This window comes from Jaculus jaculus, chromosome 1, assembly GCF_020740685.1.
Source record: "Jaculus jaculus isolate mJacJac1 chromosome 1, mJacJac1.mat.Y.cur, whole genome shotgun sequence".
In the NCBI taxonomy this organism is placed as follows: Eukaryota; Metazoa; Chordata; class Mammalia; order Rodentia; family Dipodidae; genus Jaculus; species Jaculus jaculus.
In genome coordinates, this window is record NC_059102.1 from 104,358,181 (window position 1) to 104,381,242 (window position 23,062).

The following is a 23,062-nucleotide window of genomic DNA, read 5'->3' on the forward strand; positions in this document are numbered from 1 at the left end:
AAATGAAATTTGGACTTATTGGCTGCCATTTGGGCCCCTGCTAAAGTAGCCATATTCCATTGTCTGGGTCATCAGAAAGGGGAGACCACAGAATCAAGAGGGAAAAGACTGGCAAACGTAGCAGCAAAGAGTGCTGCCTCAGCATCCATGAGATTGTCTGGTCACCCTCCCGGCACCCACTCTTCCTGAGCGACCAACATAAATGGATCAGGACCTACAGCTCCCCTCTCATCTGATAAAGGAACAGACCCGACAAAGATGGTATCAACTGAAGAATGGATGACTGTTGCTGCCCCAAGCCCTAGGGTGGAGGCTGGCTAAGCACCTACATGAAGGAACTCAGGAAACAACAAGCTAGCCAAGCTAATGAGGAAAGAGTTTTTCTTCCCAGGTATATACTCAATCATCAGGAACACCACCACCCACTGTCAGGCCTGCCGACAGACAAATGCCTCCTCTGGTAAGAGAGAGCAGGGAACACAGCCAGGTAGATATTGGGAAGTTGATTTCACAGAGGAGCCAGATCACTATGGATATAAATATTTACTTGTTTATGTTGATAACTGTTGCAGTCAGGTTTGCATTCCTGGTAGATATCACCCAACCAAGGGCAGCTTGTGGGAAAAAAGAGGATTACTTTGGCTTACAGGCTCGAGGGGGAAGCTCCACGATGGCAGGAAAAACGATGGCATGAGCAGAGTGTGGACATCACCCCCTGGCCAACATAAGGTGGACAACAGGAACAGGAGAGTGTGCCAAACACTGACAAGAGGAAACTGTCTATAACACCCATAAGCCCGCCCCAACGATACACTCCCTCCAGGCGTTAATTCCCAAATCGCCATCAGCTGGGAACCTAGCATTCAGAACAGGTGGTATATTGTTGGGGGTAGTATATTGCTGGAGGTGGTATATTGTTGGGGGCAGACTTATGGGTGTTACAGACAGTTTCTCCTTGCCAGTGTTTGGCATACTCTCTTGTCCCTGTTGTCTACCTTATGTTGGCCAGGGGGTGATGTCCATCCTCTGCTCATGCCATTGTTTTCCCCTACCATCGTGGAGCTTCCCTTGAGCCTGTAAGCCAAAAGAAAACTCTTTTTCCCCACAAGCTTCCCTTGGTTGGGTGATTTCTACCAGCAATGTGAACCGGACTGCAACAAACAGCTAACTGACTTTACTAATGAAAGCTTTCTGCTAGCCAAGTCTTACAAAGAGTTCAGGAGTCCATTGTTCCAGCAATCAAGGCTGCTTTTCAGACACACCCTGCTTGCCCCCATCCCTTTCAGCTTGGTGACAGAGTTCTGATCAAGAGACTCTGTATTGGGATGTTAGAAGGGGCCCACCAGGTCTTCCTAACCACTCCAACAGCCGTGAAAGTGGAAGGGACAAAATATAAAAGGATTATACTTACTTTTTATGAAGCAAGGGAGCCTACGTATAGCTTCAGGTAAAATTTGTTGCTTTTATGTCAGTAAGTCAGGAATAACCTGAAGTACACTGGCTATAGTTAGAAAAACCCTCAAAGAAAGAGAAGTTCAGAGATAAGCCGCTAGTAATTGGTGTCAGTCTATGTTTAGTTGGTCTCCATGGCTAACTTCCCTTGTCTCTTCTATTGCTGGCCCCCCAACACTACTGCTCTTAGGCCTTACCATAGAACCATGCATTATTCATGCTCTAAGTAGATATATACAAAATCGAACAAATTCTGTTAAATTCATGGTATTGCAGACACAATACACCCCCTTAGCTGAAAATACCCTAGACATTGTTCTTCACAAGCCAAGGATTTGACTTAGTGTCATGTCAGAGGAGGGAATGGAAAATGGAATGTGAAAAGAATGAGGAGATTCCTTTGTGCAATGCAGATGTTATTGTTGCCTAAGGAATGGGATGATCCCTCTGTGTAGTGTACCATGACCTCCCTGTATCTCTTTGTTTCTAAATATCTTTGTGACTACATAGCATAGAATGTTTCTTGCCTCAGTTCCACCTATGTAACCTGTGTAACCTTGTGACTTCTTATAATATCCCCCCCTTGTTTAACAGTATGCAACTTTGTGGTTTAACTCCCATCCTGTTTTTAGTATAAACATCATGTGCTTATTTCCAATAAAAGCTGACACTCCAAACAGATAAGGGCTACATCTGAGATCCCGACCTCTGGGATGCAGACCTGATGTACCAGCTTTCTTCTTTTCTTTCCTTCTACCCAATAAAACTTTGCCTCACATTCTGTAAGTCAGTGGTCTTACTTGTGTGACACCTGGCCCCATAACAAGGACCTCGGTTCTATTCCCCAGTACCCACCTAAGCCAGATGAACAAGGTGGCACACGCGTCTGGAGTTCATTTGGAGTGGCTGGAAGCCTTGGCACACCCATTCTCCCCCCCTCCCGCCTCTTTCCCTCTCTCAAATAAATAAGTAAATATAAAATATTTAAAAGCCTTCTTTAAACCCTTCACTAAGTCTTTGCTTTACTTTTTGTCAACAGGTTATTGTTATGACTCCAGTGGACAGATTGTGCAAGTATCTGAGGCAAGTAATTATAGCTTCTTACAGAATACATGTGGGAACTGAGTGAGGCTGTGATGCAGAGAAATGGCTCAGCAGTTAAAGGCACTTGCTTTCAAAGTGTGACAGTCTGGATTCAATTCCCCAGTACACACATAAAGCCAGATGCACAAAGCGGAGTATGTATCTGGAGTTCATCTGCAGTGGCAGGATGCCCTGGAGTGCCACATTCACTCTCTTTCTGTCGGTCTCTTTCTCTGTCTCTCTCTTTCATATATATGTATTTTTATATATATATGAAATTTTGAGGTAGGGTCTTGCTTTAATCCAGTGTGACTTGGAATTCACTATGTAACTCAGGCTGGCCTCAAACTCACAGTGATCCTCTACCTCTGCCTCCCAAGTGCTGGGATGAAAGGTGTGTACAACCATGTACTGCTAAATATGTATATATGTCATTTCGTGGATTTTTTTTTTTTTTCCATTTGGTTTTTCAAGGTAGGGTCTCACTCTAGCCCCAGGCTGACCTAGAATTCCTTATGTAGTCTCAGGGCCTCAAACTCATGGAGATCCTCCTACCTCTGCCTTCATATGCTGGGATTAAAGGTGCATACCACCCCACCCAGCTCTTCATCTACCTTTTGGAGACACAGTCTCTTACTGACCCAGAACTCACCAATTAGACTAGACTGGCTTGTCAGAAAGCTACAGGGATCTGCTTGTCTCCACCTCCTCAGTGTTGAGATTACACGTACACACTACCATGTCTGGCATTTTTATGTGTTTCTTGGGACTGGGCTCAGGACTGATTTAGATACCCAATGTAAATTTGGGACTATATCCTTTCAGATTATATATATATCTAGATTTAGATAGATAGGTAGATGCTAGATAGATAGAATGCTTTTTTCAGATTCCTTTTTCCATCCATCCCCTTTTGCTATTACAATAGCATTTGGTAAGCATCCTGATACATACGTTTTAATCTGCTTTTTTGTTTCCTTCAAATAAATTCCCAATAGCAAAATTTGCTACTCACGTGTAGTCATATTTTTGTTGTATTCATATGTATGCGTGCATGTTCATATGTGAGTGTGGGCATGTGCAAGCCACAATGCCGGTGTTGAGGTCAGTGGATGATGTTGGTTATCAGTCTTCCCCTTCCACCTTGTGAGGCAGGGTCTCTCTCACTGTTTACCACTGCATTCTCCAGGCTACTGGCCTGTAAGCTTCCACGAAAATTCTCCTGTTTCTGCCTCATTCTCTTGTAGGTGCGCTGAGATTACAGATGTCCACCAGAGTGTCTGGGCTTTTATGTGGGCTCTGGGAACCTGAACTTAAATGCTCATATTTAAGGCAAACGCTTTAGCCACCAAGCCATCTCCCCAATTCTACAGTCATTTTTAATGCATTGTATATTACCATATTTCCCTCTAAATTTGTATTACATTAAATGTTACCATATTTCCTTCTAAATTTGCATCACATTAAACTCCTACCAAAAATATATGACATTCCTTTTCTCCTATATCCTTGTCAATACTGGGTATTAACAATTTTTTAAGGGTGAGTGACAGTGAGAGCAAGACAGAGAGAGAGAACATTGGTGCACCAGGGCCTTAGCCACTACAATCAAACTCCAGATGCTTGTGCCACCTAGTATGCATGTATGACCTTGCGCTTGCATCCTCTTTATGCATCTGGCTTATGTAGGATCTGGAGAGTCGAATATGGATCCTTAGGATTCAGAGGCAAGCACCTTAACCGCTAAGCCATCTCTCCAGCCCTTAACAATTTTTTTTAATCTATGGATGTCTAATTGATAAAAATAAGTATCTCACTATCTGGGTTGGAGAGATGGCTTAGTGGTTAAGGTGCTTTGCCTATGAAACCAAAGGACACAGGTTCAATTCCTCAGTACTCATGTAAGCCAGACGCACAAGGTGGTACATATATATCAAGTTTGTTGCAGTGGCTAGAGGCCCTGTCACACACATTCTCTCCCTGTCTCTTTTTTTTTTAAATATTTTATTTCTTTATTTGAGAGCGACAGAGACAGAGAGAAAGACAGATAGAGGGAGAGAGAGAGAATGGGCGCACCAGGGCTTCCAGCCTCTGCAAATGAACTCCAGACGCGTGTGCCCCCTTGTGCATCTGGCTAACGTGGGACCTGGGGAACCGAGCCTCGAACCGGGGTCCTTAGGCTTCACAGGCGAGCGCTTAACCGCTAAGCCATCTCTCCAGCCCTCTTTTTTTTTCTCTCTCTCAAATAAATATCTCACTATCTTTTCGTTGTTGTTGTTTTTGAGGTAGAGTCTCACTCTAATCTCAGCTAACCTGGAACTCACTCTGTAGCTCCAGGCTGGTCTTGAACTCACACCAACCCTCCTACCTCTGCTTTCTGATTGCTGGGATTAAAGGCATGCTCCACTACACCTGGTCCACTACCATTTTTTTTTTTTTTTTGAGACAAGCCCAACAGATGGGCCTTTAAAAAGAATTGTATGCATGAGAGTGAGATAAAGAGAGAATATTGGCATGTCAGGGCCTCAAGCCACTGTAATTAAACTCCAGACACATGTGCCACCTAGTGCGCATGTGTGACCTTGTACACTTCTGTCACCTTGTTTGTCTGGATTGCATGGGACTTGAAGAGTCGAACATTGGTCCTTAGGCTTTGCAGGCAAGTACCTTAGCCACTAAGCCATCTCTCTGGCCCTCACTATGTTTTTTGACACAGAGTTTCACTTTGCAGCCCAGGCTTTTCTGGAACTTATCCTTGTGCCTCAGCCTCTTCAGTGTTACTATTGCAGGCATGTACCAACACACCAGGCTCATTACTTTGTACTTTAAAAACTTATTATTGACAATTTTCATATATGTATATGATGCATTTTGATCATCCCTTTCCATTACCTTCTTTGTGCCTCCATCTCCCTTCTATTTAACTTCCCTTTTTATTAATCCCTCTCTATTCTGGTATCTTCTTTTTTGCCCTGCTCCACCATCCATGATGGAATGCCAATGGGCCAATATTGTGCAAGTCTTGTTCAGGGAATGAGAGTGGATATAAGGGCATGTATGCAATAGCCTCTCCATGTCTGAAAGGCAACATTCCAAAGCAGCCCTCCCTCCCTATCCTCTGGTTCTTACATGCTTTCCACCACCTCTTCCGCAGTGTGCCCTGAGCCTTGAAAGGGGTGTTATAGACATCTCGTTTAGTGCTGAACATTTAACAGTCACTTATTCTCAGCACTCTGATGAGTTTTGAGTCTCCCCAGCAGTCCCCACCATCTACGCTAGCTGTGAAGATGATTGCCTCCTTGGTGTACCTCCAAGGTCTCCTAATGACCTTGTCTCTGCTGGCTAGGTAGGGAAGGGGTTCTGATTTGCTTATCTCACTACTGTTTTGGGGAGGAGCACATGGCAGCCTTGGGCTTCCTATAATCTCTGGTGTTCTCAGCGCTGGCTTATGTGGGAAGTAAAGTTATGGAATATCATCTGGAGATGTTCATCATCTCCTTCAGGTGCCTTTGGGTTTGCAGGGCTGGTGTGACTGGGGAAAAGCCCTTCTGGGCAGTTGGCTGGAGTTGGTCCACACGGATTAGTAGCAGCTCCCTCCTGATTCTTTCTGTAGGATTAATAAATTCTTCAACAGATCTTGTCTCTTGCCAAAAAAGAAACATTGTGTATTATTTTGCCTCTCCCCCTCACCTCAGGTTTCTTTGGCCAGGCTCCTATTCCACCATCTTTTAAAAATAATTATTTTATTTTATTTATTTATGACGCGTGGGAGAGAGGGAGAGAATGGGTGTGCCAGGGCCTCCAGCCAGTGCAAACTTCAGTTACATGTGCCACTATGTGCATCTGGCTTACATGGGCTGTGGGCAATTAAACCTGGGTCCTTAGGCTTTACAGGCAAGCACCTTAACCACTAAGCCATCTCTCCAGCCCCCATCCCATCATCTTAACCAGAAGTTCATTTTTTTTAGAGAGAGACAACTGGCTCCTCAGGGCCTTAGCCACTGAAATCGAATTCCAGATGCTTGTGCCACCTAGTGGGTTTGTGCAACCTTGTGCTTGCCTCATCTTTTGTACATCTGGCTTACATGGGATCTGCAGATTCAAACATGGGTCCTTAGGCTTCACAGGCGAGCGCCTTAACCACTAAGCCATCACTCCATCCCATTTACTACTTTTAAAATATATTTTATTTTTTATTTTTATTTATGTGACAGAGAAAGAGAGAGAGAATGGGCATGCCAGGGCCTCCAGCCACTGCTAATGAACTCCAAATGCATGTGCCCCCTTGTGCATCTGGCTAACGTGGGTCCTGGGTAATTGAACATGGGTCCTTTGGCTTTGCAGACAAATGTCTTAACCATTAAGTCATCTCTCCATCCCGTTTATTACTTTTTTAAAATGTGTGTGTGCACAAGTGTTCATGTGTGTGTAAGTACAAGTACACATGTATACACATACATGTGTAGGTTAAAGCACAACCTCTCATGCTATTTTTCAAGAAAGCTGGCCACATTTTGGGGGAAGACAGGTTATCTCATTTACATAGAGCCTACCAATTAGGCTAGATTGGTATGGTGGTTTGATTCAGGTGTCCATCATAAACTTAGATGTTCTGAGTGCTAGGTTCCCAGCTGGTGGAGATTTGGGAATTAACACCTCCTGGTGCCAGTGTATTGTTGGGGGCAGGCTTATGGGTATTATAGCCAGTTTTCCCCTTGCCAGTGTTTGGCACACTCTCCTGTTCCTGTTGTCCACCTGATGTTGGCCAGGGGGTGATATCTACCCTCTGCTCATGTCATCTTTTTCCCTTCCGTCGTGGAGCTTTCCCTCTAGCCAGTAAGCCAAAATAAACCTCTTTTTCCCACAAGCTGCTCTTGGTCAGGTGATTTCTATCAGCAATGCAAACCAGACTGCAACAACAAGGTGGTACTGAGAGTGGGGTTGCTGCTAGACAACTGACTGTGTGGCTTTGGCCTTTTGGAGCTGATTTTCAAGAGGAATGTGGAAGGATTTGAAACTTTGGTCTAAGAGACACCTTGCAGTGCTGAAAGTACAGCTTGGTGGACTATTCTGGTCAGAGTTGAAAGATCTGTATGCAGTAAGAACTATGGACTGTGAGGTTTGGCTTATGAAGGTGAGAAAGAGCTTTGCTTGGACTGGGCTAGAGGCAAGTTGTGTGAAAAGCTTGCTCCTATACCCATATCCTGAGAAGTTGTGCAGGGTTGCTTTGTGTAGAAATGAACTGGTGTGAGCAGAGGGATATGGCACAGAAAGAAAAATCTTAGGGTGAACTGCTATCCATTCAGCTGCAATTGAGAGATTACAACCTTTGAGACTGGGCCAGCTGAACTGCACTGGAGCAACAGGAAGAATGTAGACTCTTCTGGAGGGTCCTGAGTGCCCAAGAAGTGTCCTGTTCTTCAAAGTTTGCATTATTCCCCCTGGATTAACAAATTGGCACTCTACCTGGTATTATGAAGTATAAAAATGCAGGAAAGAGACAGTCATTGAGTTTGCAATGCGGTCTTGTGTTTTGGAAATGGCCATGGGCAGTGTGAAGCAAGTTTGCTGGATACCTGCATGGAGACCCCATAGGGCCATGAGAATGAACCGTGGTTTGCAGTGGAGACCCAGGGGAGATGCCGGGACCATAAGAAGGCTGCTAAGGAAAGCTGCCAGCCCGAATGAAGTTTTCCAGGACTGTGAGTAGCCTAGCTGGAGGGGCAGAATTATAATACCAGAGACTTGTTTCTAGTTAGGATTATCAGACTTAGAGACTTGTTACTGACTAGAGTTGTTGGAATTAAAGCTACAGAGTTTGATGTTTTCCCTGGTTCTTTTAAATCTTGTATTGGCTGAATATTTCTTTGCTATGCCCAATGCCATTTTTTGTATGCATGTTTATTCTGTGGTATTATGGCTTAGTTAAAAGACCTTGGACTATAGGGATATAGAGACATCATTGAGATTGATAAAGACTATGGGAAATTTTAAAGTTAGATAAATGCATTGCATTTTAGATCACGTATGGTTATCAGTTTATGGGAGCCAGGGGTGGAATTGGTGGTTTGATTCAGGTGCCCCCCATAAACTTAGGTGTTCTGAATGCTAGGTTCCCAGCTAGTGGAGATTTGGGAATTAATGCTTCCTGGAGGGAGTGTATTGTTGTGGGTGGGCTTATGGGTGTTATAGCCAGTTTCCCCATGCCAATGTTTGGCACACTCTCCTGTTGCTATTGTCCACCTTATGTTGGCCAGGGGTGATGTCCACCCTCTGCTCATGTCATCATTTTCCTGGCCATCATGGAGCTTCCCCCTTGAGCCTGTAAGCCAAAATAAACCTCTTTTTCCCACAAGCTGCTCTTGGTCAGGTGATTTCTACCAGCCATGCGAACCTGACTGCAATAATTGGCTATCCAGCAAGCCTTAGGGATGCTCCTGTCTCTGCCTTCCCAACACTAATATTACAAGCATGTGGAACCATTCCTGGCATTTTTATGTGGCTACTAAGAATTAAGCTTGGGTCCTCATGCAAGCACTTTACTGGATGAGCTCTCTTTATAGCCACTAATTACTTCTTTAATTTTTTTTTTACTGATATATAAAAACATAGAAATTGTATATGTTTGGGGGGGTACTATGAGACATGTTAATATATGTATACACTGTATAAAGTTCAAGTCAGGGTAAATATATTTATCTCCTCAAGCATCTATCATTTTTGTTTATTCTTTATTTCTTATTAATTATAAACTTTACTATATTAACATGCATGTATGTGTTTGTCATATTTTTATTTATTTTTAATATTGCACATGGCCTTATTCCCATCAGATTATACTCTTTTTTTGCAGGGGGTGTTTCATGGTAGTGTCTCACTCTAGCCCAGGCTAGAATTCACTGTCTCAGGGTGATCTCAAACTCTCCACAATCCTCCTACCTCTGCCTCCCAAGTGCTGGAACTAAAGGTGTGCACTACTACGCCTGGCTTTAGATTATACTCTCCCCTCCGCCCCAATCCACTGAGTGTGCTCCTCAGTGGAGTTGTCCGGTACTGTGGGCTCATGAATGCACCAGTCTGTGTGCAGGCAGAGTGGGGCAGTGCCTCAGAATACTCCTTCCCACCCCATGGTTCTTAGAATACTTCCAACCACTCTTCAGCAATGTTCCCTAAACCTAGGAGGGCCTGTTTAAGTCTCCTTTAGAGTTGAGCTCTCAGTAGCCTCTGATTTTCTGCATTGATGACTTTTGAGTCTCCTCAGCATGTACCACTTTTTCTCTCTAGAAGGTTCTTGGGCTAGCTGTGAGAGTATTCTCAAATCAAACTGCCACCTCCTCTGTAATGTTTTTGTTTATGGATTTATTTTGGGCATCCCCTCCTAGAGTTTTCTCTCTTTCCTTCAAAATCTTCTCATGCTGTTCCTGCATGCTAGACTGAATCCTAAACCCTTAACCATTTGTCTTACATACAACTGACTCCAGTTCCCAATGGCCTCCTTACTTTCTGTTTTAGGAACATCAGGAGCCTCCTTAACCAACAACTTTTTTCTTCCTTTTTAATTTTTTTGTTTATTTTTATTTATTTGAGAGCAACAGACAGAGAGAGAAAGAGGCAGATGAGAGAGAGAATGGGCATGCCAGGACCTCCAGCCACTGCAAACGAACTTCAGAGGCATGTGCCCCCTTGTGCATCTGGCTAACATGAGTTCTGGGGAATTGAGCCTTGAACCAGGGTCCTTAGGCTTCACAGGCAAGTGCTTAACTGCTAAGCCATCTCTCCAGCCCAACTCTTTTCTTAATCCACTCCCTCTCATCTAACATCCCCAGTTTATTTTCTTTCTTTTCTTTTCTTTTCTTTTCTTTTCTTTTCTTTTCTTTTCTTTTCTTTTCTTTTCTTTTCTTTTCTTTTCTCTTCCTTTCCCTTCCCTTCCCTTCCCTTTCCCTTCCCTTTTCCTTCCCTTCTCTTTCCCTTCCCTTCTCTTCTCTTTCCCTTCCCTTCCCTTTCCTTTCTTTTCTTCTCTCTCTCTCTCTCTCTCTCTCTCTCTCTCTCTCTCTCTCTCTCTCTCTCTCTCTCTTTCTTTCTTTCTTTTTGCTTTTTTGATATAGGGTCTCATTTTAGTCCAGGCTGACCTGGAATTCACTATGTAGTCTCAGAGTGGCCTTAAACTCACGGTGATCCATCCATCCTACCTCTGCCTCTCGAGTAATGGGAGGAAAGGTGTGCACCATCATGCCCAGCTTCCTTTTAACCTAGGTTTGCTTTTTGGCCTTCTTTAACTGGTAATTTGGCTTTCAACTTACAGTTATCTATAAATGCTGCCTCTCAAATCATGTCCTTCTGCAGTTTCAAGGAAACCATACCTTAGTCCTGTGCTCACCCTAATCCACTGTTTTTACATATCTGGAAGGAGAGATAAAAAATTAACTTAGATCTCTTTCCTATGATTTAAAACTATATATGCAGTGGCTATTTTCATTACTCCTTGTATGTCTAGCTATCTCCAGTTCACTGTCAAACATTCTCCTGCTGCTGGATAGTCTCAGTAAAGGGTCTCTCTGTCTATCCAGGGGTCTAACTGAGAACTATAAAATTATTCATGCCAGGCGTGGTGGCGCACACCTTGAATCCCAGCACTTATGAGGCAGAGGTAGGAGGATTACCATAATTTTGAGGCCAGCCTGAGACTACATAGTGAATTCCAGGTCAGCCTGGGCTACAGCGAGACCCTACCTTGAAACACCCAAAAAAAAAAAAAAATTATTCTTAACTTTTTCATCTCTACTCCTCATGTTCATGTCCTGCCAATTCCAACTGTCTCTGTTTACAAATCCATCTTCTTTCATATTTGTCACTACTTCATCATTTCTCTTGTGAATAGTTTTCTAACAAATCTCCCTGTTTCTCATCTTACTAGTTCAATATATTCTCCATATAGACACCAGAGTACTTTCTCTGACTCAATTTGATTATGTTAGTTTTAGTGGAAAATTGTTATGATATATTGCAAATAATAGTAAGGCAGGTTGGGTATCAGCACAACTACAAAGAACTGGAGAAAGATCCTTGAGAATTGTATGTAATATGGGCTGGAAAATGCATTAATAACATGCTGCCACTGGGTGGGAATAAGAAATTCTCCAAGCCATTGTTTACTTATTGTAGCTGCAAGTAGCCTAATGTTTGAAGGAGCCAAGGTCATAGCCAGGCAAACAGTAAATTTTATGTCAGCAAATGAGGAAAGAACTAAGTAGAAATAGCAGTAGATCCATGACCATGAGAGTCAGTGGCATAAAGGGACATGTATGCTGCCAGGTCAGGTAAAACGAAACTGTAAGCAAGCATTCCTGAAGCTTACCCTATGACCTTGCATATATCTTCAGTATCTCTCCAGCCCCTTTCATCCCTGTGGGATTCAGTACAACCATGATGCCACTGCACCTGGGACCTATTAATTCTCTTCTTAGCTCCCCAAACCAGGCAGAAGACAAGCAGAAATAAGATTTTTCTATTTATTTTTTTGTTTTGTTTTGTTTTGCAAGGTAAGGTCTCACTCTGGCCCAGGCTGACCTGGAACCCACTATGTAGTCTCAGGGTGGCCTCGAACTGACGGCGATCCTCCTACCTCTGCCTCCCGAGTGCTGGGATTAAAGGCGTGTGCCACCATGCCCGGCTAAGATTTTTCTAAGATACTACTTATTAATAGGGAACAATTAACCTCTCATATCCTCAGATAAATTCTAATATGGGTTGGACAAATGCATCAGATGTGACCTTATTATTGCCACTGATATTCAGAAAATCAGAAGTAAAAGGAGGGCAAGAAAGATCTGCCAGGCAGAGCTGAGCTTGTCTTCTATAGAGAGGCTCTTTTCTTGGTCCAAGTGAATGAACACCATCTAGATCAGAGGAGCCAGGGCCTCTGAAACCCACACGGTGCCATTGCCTTTGCCTATTCTGTTGCTTTTCACGTCTCATCCCAGAAATGGCCCCAAGGTGACCTTCTGTTAAATGTCAAACTGGGGCTAGAGAGATGGCCTAGCAGTTAAGGCACTTGCCTGCGAAGCCTAAGAACACATTTTTGATTCTGCAGGTCCCACATAGCCAGATGCAGTGACTATAAGCATGCAATGTCACACATGCGCACAAGGGGGCACACACATCTGGATTTCATTCACAGTGGCTGAAAGGCCTTGGCACATCCATTCCCTGTCTGTCTCTCTCTCCAAAACAAAACCAAAAAAAAAAAAATTTTAAATAGCATTTAGAAAAAAAAAATTAACTGTTGCTGAGAACTTTGTGCTGGCTTATATATTCCAGAAAGACAAGGTTGACTTTTCCTACAACCTCCTGGCTGATCCTAAGTTTTCATTTTATGACAATACTTTGGTGGAAGCAGTGAAAAGTGGAGATTACTGGGTGTATTTGTTCTTCCTTTCCCTCTCTCTGTGTCACACGGTGATGCCAAGTGATAAAACAGAAGGTAAGCAGGGGCCTGAGGCCTCCTGGGGACTGACAATGTGCCAAATAGTCTACATTGGTTGGAGATGGGGTGATTTGATATGACTTGTAATACCTTGATCTACAAAAGAACAAATAGGGGGTATTTTCTAGCAATGGAGTGGATAATCAAAGTAAGTAGTGAACTGAAAATATTCAAGTAGCAAATAACTTCTTGGTTTTAGGTAAGATTCAGTCACTGAATAGGGGGTCAAACTTGTGCTATCCAGGGAGCTTTTGATCCTGAGGATATGTAATGTACTATTACAGAGTCTATCTGAAGTGTCCCCAAGGTCAGATCCACTATCTTTGACAAGACTTCCTGAAGGATGAATTGAGTTGTCCTCTTGTTGCTTTATAATTTAAAGATATGTTACCCACATCTCGGTGTCTTTAGTAACCAAATGTGACAAAGTCATCCAGTAATTTACTCAAACCTTTTTAAAAAACAATGAGTGAGAAGTAACTGGCCAAGTATTAGCCTTTTTTATCTTAAAAACAAGAATTCAGGCAACCAAATTGACCACAGCCATTCAAGTCAAAACTGTGAATATTACTAGAAATTAAAACTATGTAGCACTACAAATGCCTTCCAATTATATGCAAATTGCTTATGCAATCTTTGCAATGGCCCTCTGAGGTATACAGATAGGAAAAAACAATCCATTTTTGTTGAGAAGAAAGCTAAAGCTAAAAAAAAGATCAAGTTACTTGCCTAAAAATCCTATAGTTATGAAGAACAAAGTTAAGAGCCCAAATCTTATGTCTCTTGGCCCTGTAAATTCCCATTTCTCTGGGACTGCTATCCCTGGTATTCGAAGCATTATTTCACTCCATCTTTACTTTTACCAGACAAAAAGTAGTGATTCTGTGAGTCTGGATTCAGTACTTTTGGGTGGGCCCAGGCATCTGGATGTTCAGCATGCTACCTGAGCCATCTTTACCCACTAGAGTTAGAATGTAACTGCCTGTGTGTGTGTGTGTGTGTGTGTGTGTGTGTGTGTGTGTGTGTGTACATGCACGTACGCACATTCATGCACCATACACTTCTGTCATACTGACTCAGGATGGTGAAATCAGTTGAAAATAATAGAAATGAAATAGACTGACATGCTCTATGAAACCTGTCCTTTTGAGGCCAGGTTTATGAGAAAGTTTTGAAGATTGGTGTCCCCTCCTGAGCTTTCATCTTTATGTGAGCAAGTCGGAAGATTGTGTCACTTGTGGATGGATTTGAGCCGATCTTCTCTGTAGGCTCTAGTTGCTCTCTTCTCTCCTGTCAGGTAAGCTGGAATACCAGGCTCAGTCCCCAGATGAAGGTGCCCTGGTCACTGCTGCCAGAAACTTTGGTTTTGTGTTCTATTCCCGCACATCTGAGACAATCACAGTGGTGGAAATGGGGAGCACCAGAGTTTACCAACTGCTAGCTATTTTGGACTTCAACAATGAGCGCAAGAGGATGTCTGTCATTGGTGAATGTTCCTCCTAATCGGCCCTGTCTCTTCTCCTTCACACATAGTCACACACTGACTGTCTCTTTCATGTACACAGGCGCTTTCTCCACATGACTTCTTCCAGATACTCCACCTCAAATACAAACACACAGTCACTTCTCTCTCATCTCCCTTAAATTTTCTCTTATACTTATATGGGGGCTAGACACCATATGCTAAGTCCCTTCCCTACTGCTTCTGGGTAGTGACTTATCAGCTTTCAAAGCCAAGATAAGGACAGAGTTAATTAGTCAACTCATAAAGCCCGAACATGGCATAAGAGATGGGATCTGCCAGGCGTGGCGGTGCATACCTTTAATCCCAGCACTCGGGAGGCAGAGGTAGGAGGATCACTGTGAGTTTGAGGCCACCCTGAGACTACATAGTGAATTCCAGGTCAGCCTGAGCTAGAGTGAGACCCTACCTTGAAAAAAAAAAAAAAGAGAGAGAGATGGGATCAAATAACACAATCACCATAAGTTCAAGGCCAGCCTGGTTATCCTGGGCTATAGCGAGACCCTACTTCAACAAAACAAAAACAAAACAACTCCCCCCAAAAGCAACTAAATGCACTTCTACATTAATCTTCCTCAAAGGATATTGAACTTTTATGGAGGAACTGGTTCTAAAATTTCCTGTCATTCTCACTAGCCCTTACCGCATGACTTAGCTTGTGTGACCACCCTTTTACTTCTTAGCATACAAGGGTAGCACAAACACCTGTGATAGAGAACAGCCCCTGCCATCCCTCAACAACCTAGACAAGTTCTTGTACCATTAGGCCTACATGGTGACTTGGCTTGTTTGCTTATCTTTAGTGAGGACACCTGAAAACCGGGTCATGTTGTTCTGCAAGGGAGCAGACACCATCATCTGTGAGCTGCTTCATTCATCCTGTGCATCCCTTAGTGATGTGACCATGGATCATTTAGATGTAAGTGCGGAGGTGGCAGGAGACTACGGTTGTTGCTTTGCATCTGGACTCATGACCACTAATGTCTTTGTGTCAGTTTTTTCTATATGGATGTATATTGACATCTGCTCTTTTTAGTTGGCAGAAAACTAAAATTACCATATTCTGTGGTAACAAATAATAAATAAATCTCAGTGACCACATTTCCAAAATCTTTATTTATTTATTTATTTAAATGAGAGTGTAAGAGAAAGAGGCAGAGAAAGAGAGACATGGGGGGGGGGGGAGAGAGAGGGCCTCCAGTCACTGCAAATAGTACTGGGGAATGGAACCCAGGTCCTTAGGCTTTGCAGGTAAGTGCCTTAACCACTGAGTGATTTCTCCAGCCCAACACAGTTCCAACTTCTATGTCAAAAAAATTAAGTAGGATAGGACTATACAAGTATGACAAGGATCCTGTCTGTGGAAACACAATTATCAGAAAAATTTTAATTTCTACCTTATTAGGTCCCATGGTCAAACTTAGCACTTGCTTCAAGAATATGGTCTGCTGACAGGAGAGGCCTTATTCTGCCATCCATGACTGCTTTTAGGGTATGAAGCAGAAAGCACCAAGCCTAGGCTGTTTGAGAGTCTATCTGATACTTCCTTCTGTTCCTGATAGAATTTAATTTCCCAAGGGCATCTCCCCTCTCCTTATCTTATTCTACTTCTGCCCTTTAAGAATTGGGATATAGCATACTAAGAAGAGAGTAGAAGTCTGGAGAGATTGCTCAGTGGTTAAGGCACTTGCCTGCAAAGCCTAAGGACCCCAGTTTCATTCCCCAGTATACATGTAAAGCCAGATGCACAAGGTGGTACATGCATCTGGAGTTTGTTTGTAGTGGTTAGAGGTCCTGGCGTGTCCATTTTCTCTCTCTCTCAAATAAATAGGTAAAATTTTTTAGAGAGAGAAAGAGAGGGAGAGAGAGACACAGAAAAAGAAAGTCAGAATTGGCACACCAGGGCCTCAGTCACTGCAATCAAACTCCAGATGCTGGGCCGGGCGTAGTGGTGCACACCTTTAATCCCAGTACTCAGGAGGCAGAGGTAGGAGGATCGCTGTGAGTTCAAGGCCACCCTGAGACTACATAGTGAACTCCAAATCAGCCTGAGCTACAGTGAGACCCTACCTCAAAGGACCAAAAAAAAAAAAAAAAAGACTAGCTCCAGTTTGCTTTTACAAGAAAGGAAAACCAGACCCATACCATCTGGGGTGTGTAGCCCTAAATCTGGATATGCAAAATTTTAAGGGACTAAGGAAAGAAAAAAGGACAGGATGGATAGGGTCAAATCAATAAAATATTTTATAAAGTAAATAGATTATAGAAAATACTATTTTATTAGGGTAAATTAACACATAGCCACAAGTCAGAGAGTAACTAATAAACACACGAAAGGATGTTTGGCATCATTAGTCATTAAGGAAATGAAAATCAAAAATATGAAATAGCCAGGAATGGTGGTGTACACCTTTAACCCCAGCATTCAGGAGACTGAAGTGGGAGGATCACTGAGTTTGAGGCCAGTTTAGGACTACAAAGTGAGTTTCAGATCAGCCTGGAGTAGAGTGAGACCCTACCTCAAAAAGAATAATTAAAAAAAAAAAACATGAAATAGTGGCTGGAGAGATAGCTTAGTCTAAAGTTCTTGCCTCTCAAGCATGAGTACCTAAGTTCCATCCCCAGTGCCCATATAAATGCTGGGTGTGATGGTGTGCATGTGTAAGTCTAGTACTGGAGAGGCAGAGACAAGCAGACTAGCCTAAGTGAGCTCCAGTTCAATGGGACACCCTGTCTCAAAAAGAGGTGGAAGGTGTCCCTGAGGATGACATCTGAGATTGTCCTTTGGCCTCCACACACATGGACACACATGCACATGCACACATACATGCATTCCACACATGCAAACAAACAATACTTTTTTATTTTTTAAATATTTTATTTTTATTTATTTATTTGAGAGACAGAAAGAGAGAGAGAGAGAGAGAATGGGCACACCAGGGCTTCCAGCCACTGTAAACGAACTCCAGATGCATATTCTGCCTTGTACATCTTGCTTACGTGGGTACTGGGGAATTGAACCGAGGTCCTTGGGCTTTGAGGGCAAGTGCTTTAATCGCTAAGCCATCTCTCCAGAACCCATAATACTTTTTTAATTTTAATTTTATTATTTACTTGAGAGAGGGGCAGATAGAGAGAGAATAGGCATGCCAGGGCCACCAGCTACTGTAAACAAACTCCAGACACTTGTGAACTGGCTTATATGGGTCCTGGGGAATTGAACCTGGGTCCTTAGGCTTCACAGGCAAGTGCTTTACCCACCAAGCCATTTCTCCAACCCAAGAAATACTTTTTTAAAACATGAAACACAAATTTGTACCCACCAGATTATCAGACCCTAATAAATGTTAGCTAGGATCTAAAGAGTTTGTAACCTTTATACGATGCTGTTGAAAAAGTAAAATGGCACAACCATTTGGGCAAACAGCCTGGCATTTCCTCAGGTAGTTAAGAATAGAGTTATATGACCCAGAAATTCCATTCCTGGTTCTATTACCAGAGAAATTTAAATACAGAGCCACATAAAATCTTATTCATGAATGTTTACAGCAATAATACTCATAGTAGCCAAAGAGCTGAAATAACCCAAAGGTTCATAAATAGATAAATGAATAAATAAAATATAATACATATATATTTTAAAAAAGATTTTATTTTTATTAATTTATTTATTAGAGACAGAGAAAGGGAAAGAGAGAGACAGACAGAGGGACATAGAGTGAGAATGGGCACATGAGGGACTCTAGCCACTGCAAACAAACACCAGATGCATGTGCCACCACGTGCATCTGGCTTATGTGGGACCTGGAGAATCAAACCTGGGTCCTTGGGCTTCACAGCCATGCCCCTTAACTGCTAAGCCATCTCTCCAGCCCAAAATATAGTATATTTTTACAATGCAATTAGAAATAAAATGGAATTAAGTATATGCTATAATACAAACAAATCTTGAAAACATGCTATATGAAAAAGCCAAAAGGTAATATATTTTATGGTTCTATTTATATGAAATGTCCCAATTAGGAAAATATGTAGAAATAGAAAGTAGAGATAGAAAGGTTGTCAGTGGGTAGGGGAAAAGGAATGGGAATTGACTGTTAACAACGTAATTTTCTTGCTGGGAACGGTGGTGCATGCCTTTAATCCCAGCACTCAGGAAGCTGAGGTAGGAGGATTGCTGTGAGTTCAAGGCCAGCCTGAGAGTACATAGTGAATTCCAGGTCAGCCTAGGCTAGAGGAAGATCCTACCAAAATTAATAATAATAATAATAATGTTTAGCCAAGTGTAGTGGCATATGCCTTTAATCCCAGCACTCGGGAAGCTGAGGTAGGAGGATCACCATGAGTTCACAAACACCCTAAGACTACAGAGTGAATTTCAGGTCAGCCTGAGCTATAGTGAGACCCTATCTTGAAAAACCTAGTAATAATAATAATACTGTTTATTTTAAGGATAATTGACATGTTCTATTCTAAAATAAGATCGTGGTGACTATTATATAAATTTTGTCAATTATAAACTGAACTGTGTATTTTAAAGGGTGAATTTCATAGTATGTGAATTATATCTTAATTTTTAAAAGCTCAGTGAAATGTTCTTCACAAGACAGCCCATATATCTTACACTGGTTCCCAGAAGTCATGGCATTTTTTTTTTTTTTTTTTTTTTGGTTTTTCAAGGTAGGGTCTCACTCTGGTCCAGGCTGACCTGGAATTAACTCTGTAGTCTCAGGGTGGCCTCGAACTCATGGCGATCCTCCTACCTCTGCCTCCCGAGTGCTGGGATTAAAGGCGTGCGCCACCACGCCCGGCTTCGTCATGGCATTTTTTGATGAGCTACTCTTTTATCTTTTAACCTTCTAGAACATATGTGTTAGGATACCTTCTTGAGCATTTTCCCAGGTTTGTTTCAAATGGAGTCATGAAACTATTTGAAACCTTCTGATATGTTTCCTGCTACCACATTAACAGACACTTATAGACAGACCTGGCCACACTACACTATTAACCTCTGATGACAAGCCTGCAGGAGTCAGCTCCAACAACCCTCCATGTAGAATCACAGCTTCACGTCCTATAAGACAGATCAACAAACAGGTCACATAAAAGCAGGTCACACAAGGTGTGGTGGTGCAGGCCTTTAACCCCAGCACTCAGGAGGCAGAGGTAGGAGGATCATCATGAGTTCAAGGCCAGCCTGAGAATACATAGTAAATTCCAGGCCAGCCTGGACTAGAGTGAGACCCTACCTTGAAAAACAAAAAACAAAAAACAAACAAAAAAAAATCAGGTCACCTCATAGTGCTGGAAAGCCCTATGGGAGTTGCTGGAGGAAAACAATTGCCAACCACATGAATAAGCAGGAGACCCTGCAGACTACAAAATCAACCAACTGGTCAAGAAGTACACACTTTGGCAATAATGGCATGCCTCAGTGGGTAACCAACTGTTCTCTGATTGGACATGAGGCCCGTTCAGTGGGAGAGAACTCACATCTGATACTGGAAACCAAGTCAGAATCCCATTGGCAGGAAACTCATAGACTCTAGAGAGAAGCCCCCACTGTTCTCTGAAGAAGAAAAGTGGGCTTGAACAATAAAAAAGAAAAATTTCAAATTTGCATAACTCCCTTTAACTCAAGCTACTCCCACTCTAGTTTGGAGAATCTGCCTTATTTTACAGATGGCAGAGAAAACAGGAGAACCAAGATCCATTAATAAAACAAGAAGTTAGCCAACTACCCATGGGATGTCCCACCTCCACCACATCTGCCACCACCCAGGAGAAGTTGCAGGGGAAATGATGACATGAACACTGCTCATACTGCTAGCCTGAGAACCAGACCCAGATTGGTGGTGACAAACACAGTCATCAATCAAAACATAAATCAAAACATAAATCCAGAGGCTACAGGGAACTCCACACTCAATGAGACTGCCAACAGGCCTGCTACGGCACAGGGAACCTTGCAGAAGAGAGGGTGAAAAGACAGTAAGAGTCACACCTGGGTAGGAGCACCCTGAAACACAGTCCCCTGCTACCCCACAGGGACTGACTGAGGCCTTCATGACCCTTCAGCAAACACCATAATCCCACTGAGGAGGGTCTCTGGAGTAACAGGATAAAAAAAAAAAACAACTTGTTGTAATTAATATAAAATTAATATTTTTAAAAAGCAGGGCTGGAGAGATGACTTAGCAGTTAAGCACTTGCCTATGAAGCCTAAAGACCCCAGTTCGCAGCTTGATTTCTCAGGACCCATGTTAGCCAGATGCACAAGGGAGCGTACACATCTGGAGTTCCTTTGCAGTGGCTGGAGGCCCTGGCGCACCCATTCTCTCTCTCTCTCTCTCTATCTGCCTCTCTGTCACTCTTAAATAAATAAATAAATAATATATATGCATATGTATGTATGTATATATGTTAATTTTATTTTATTATTATTATTTTTTTTTTTTTTGGTTTTTCGAGGTAAGATCTCACTCTATCCCTGGCTGACCTAGAATTCACTATGGAGTCTCAGGGTGGCCTAAAACTCACAGAAATCCTCCTACCTCTGCCTCCTAAGTGCTGTGATTAAAGGTGTGAGCCACCATGCCTGGTTAAAAATAAATTTTTTCAAAAAGCAGGTTACAGGGCTGGAGAGATGGCTTAGCGGTTAAGCGCTTGCCTATGAAGCCTAAGGACCCCGGTTCAAGGCTCGGTTCCCTAGGTCCCACGTTAGCCAGATGCATAAGGGGGCGCACGCGTCTGGAGTTCGTTTGCAGAGGCTGGAAGCCCTGGCGCGCCCATTCTCTCTCTCTCCCTCTATCTGTCTTTCTCTCTGTGTCTGTCACTCTCAAATAAATAAATTAAAAAAAAAAAAAAAAAAAAGCAGGTTACAAGCAGAATGTGGGTCCCAAGTCCTGGTTTGCCTGCCCCAGTACTCAGAGAAAAGAAAAACAGACAAGCAGAGATAAAAGATAATGTTATCTTATGCTAAAAAATTATTTGTCAAATGCATTAATGGATATGTCAGTATACTGTTAAGCTTGTCAAGTCCTCTTATCTGTATCTAATACCAAACCAGGTTCAACCACTATCATCTCCTTAAGAGATCTTCCAGGCATGGTGGCGCACACCTTTAATCCCAGAACTCGGCAAGGTAGGAGGATCGCCATGAGTTTGCGGCCATCCTAAAACTACATAGTGAATTTCAGCTCACCCTGAGCTAGAGTGAGACCCTACCTTGAAAAACAAAACAATCTCATGGACTTGGGAGATGGCTCAATAGATAAACTGCTTGCCATGCAAACAGAAGCCCCTTGTGCTGGAGAAATGGCTTAGCAGTTAAGCGCTTGCCTAAGGACCCCAGTTCAAGGCTCAATTCCCCAGGACCCACGTTAGCCAGATGCACAAGGGGGCGCACATGTCTGGAGTTCATTTGCAGTGGTTGCAGGCCCTGGCGTGCCCATTCTCTCTCTCTCTTCCTTTCTCTCTCTGTCTGTTGCTCTAAATAAATAAAAATAGAAGCCCTGAGTTGGAATCCCCATAACCTATGTAAAAGCCAGATGTTGTAGTCCCAGTGCACCTACAATGAGAAGGGAGCTAGATAGATTCAGAAGGATTTCCAGGAAGTCCATAAAAGCAAAAGCAGCCAGGCTTGGGCTGGAGAGATGGCTTAGTGGCTAAGCGCTTGCCTGTGAAGCCTAAGGACCCTGGTTTGAGGCTCAATTCCCCAGGACTCACGTTAGCCAGATGCACAAGGGGGCACACGCATCTGGAGTTTGTTTGCAGTAGCCAGAGGCCCTGGCACTCCTATTCTCTCTCTCTCATCACTCTCAAATAAATAAATACAAATGAACAAAAATTTTTTTTTTAAAGTAGCCAGGGTTAGCAACGAGAGACAGGGCTGGAGCGATGTCTCAGCATTTAAAGGCACTTGCTTACAAAGCCTGTCAGCCTAGGTTTGACATGTAAAGCCAGATGCACAAAGTGATACATGCAGCTGGAGTTCCTTTGCAGTGGCAGGAAGCACTGACATGCCCATACTTTCTCTTTCCCTCCCTCTCTTTCTCTCTCTCAAATAAATAAATAAAAACATTTTTTAAAAAACAATGATACAGTGCCTCAAACAAGAAAGGCGTACTGCGTACTCTGACCTCTACACACATATGGTAGTACGTATGCACCTGAACTCACACACATGCACGCGCGTGCACACACACACATCTCCCGAGATCTCTTGAGCTTCTTAGGCTTCCAACAGGACAGAAGTTTAAGAGTTGTCATTCCTTGTATATATTGCCTTATGTTAATTTATCATCAAACACTGAGGGGTCACTGAGGGATGTGTTTCTCTGATCTTCTAGATTGTCATTCATTTTATAGTAGTAATAATGCAGAGTTATTGTTCACTTAAAGTTCCTGTACATACAATCTGTCTAACCCATCCTTACATAGATAGGTTCTGCTCTGAACTACCCACATTCTCACCCAACCCTCCTTATGACCAAGAGTATACTCCTGCAAGATGGCTACCT

The 23,062-nt window shown here is 42.8% G+C and overlaps 1 protein-coding gene across 1 annotated transcript in view; it reads left to right on the forward strand.

Moving 5' to 3' along the window:
- Window positions 1-23,062, forward strand: part of LOC101609866 (phospholipid-transporting ATPase FetA-like) — a 108,126-nt gene that overhangs the window by 60,507 nt on the left and 24,557 nt on the right. The window contains exons 15-19 of the mRNA XM_045159557.1: window positions 2,492-2,526; window positions 7,942-7,950; window positions 12,853-13,015; window positions 14,316-14,504; window positions 15,344-15,459. Coding sequence (XP_045015492.1) covers window positions 2,492-2,526; window positions 7,942-7,950; window positions 12,853-13,015; window positions 14,316-14,504; window positions 15,344-15,459 — 512 coding nt within the window. The remainder of the gene's footprint in view (window positions 1-2,491; window positions 2,527-7,941; window positions 7,951-12,852; window positions 13,016-14,315; window positions 14,505-15,343; window positions 15,460-23,062) is intronic.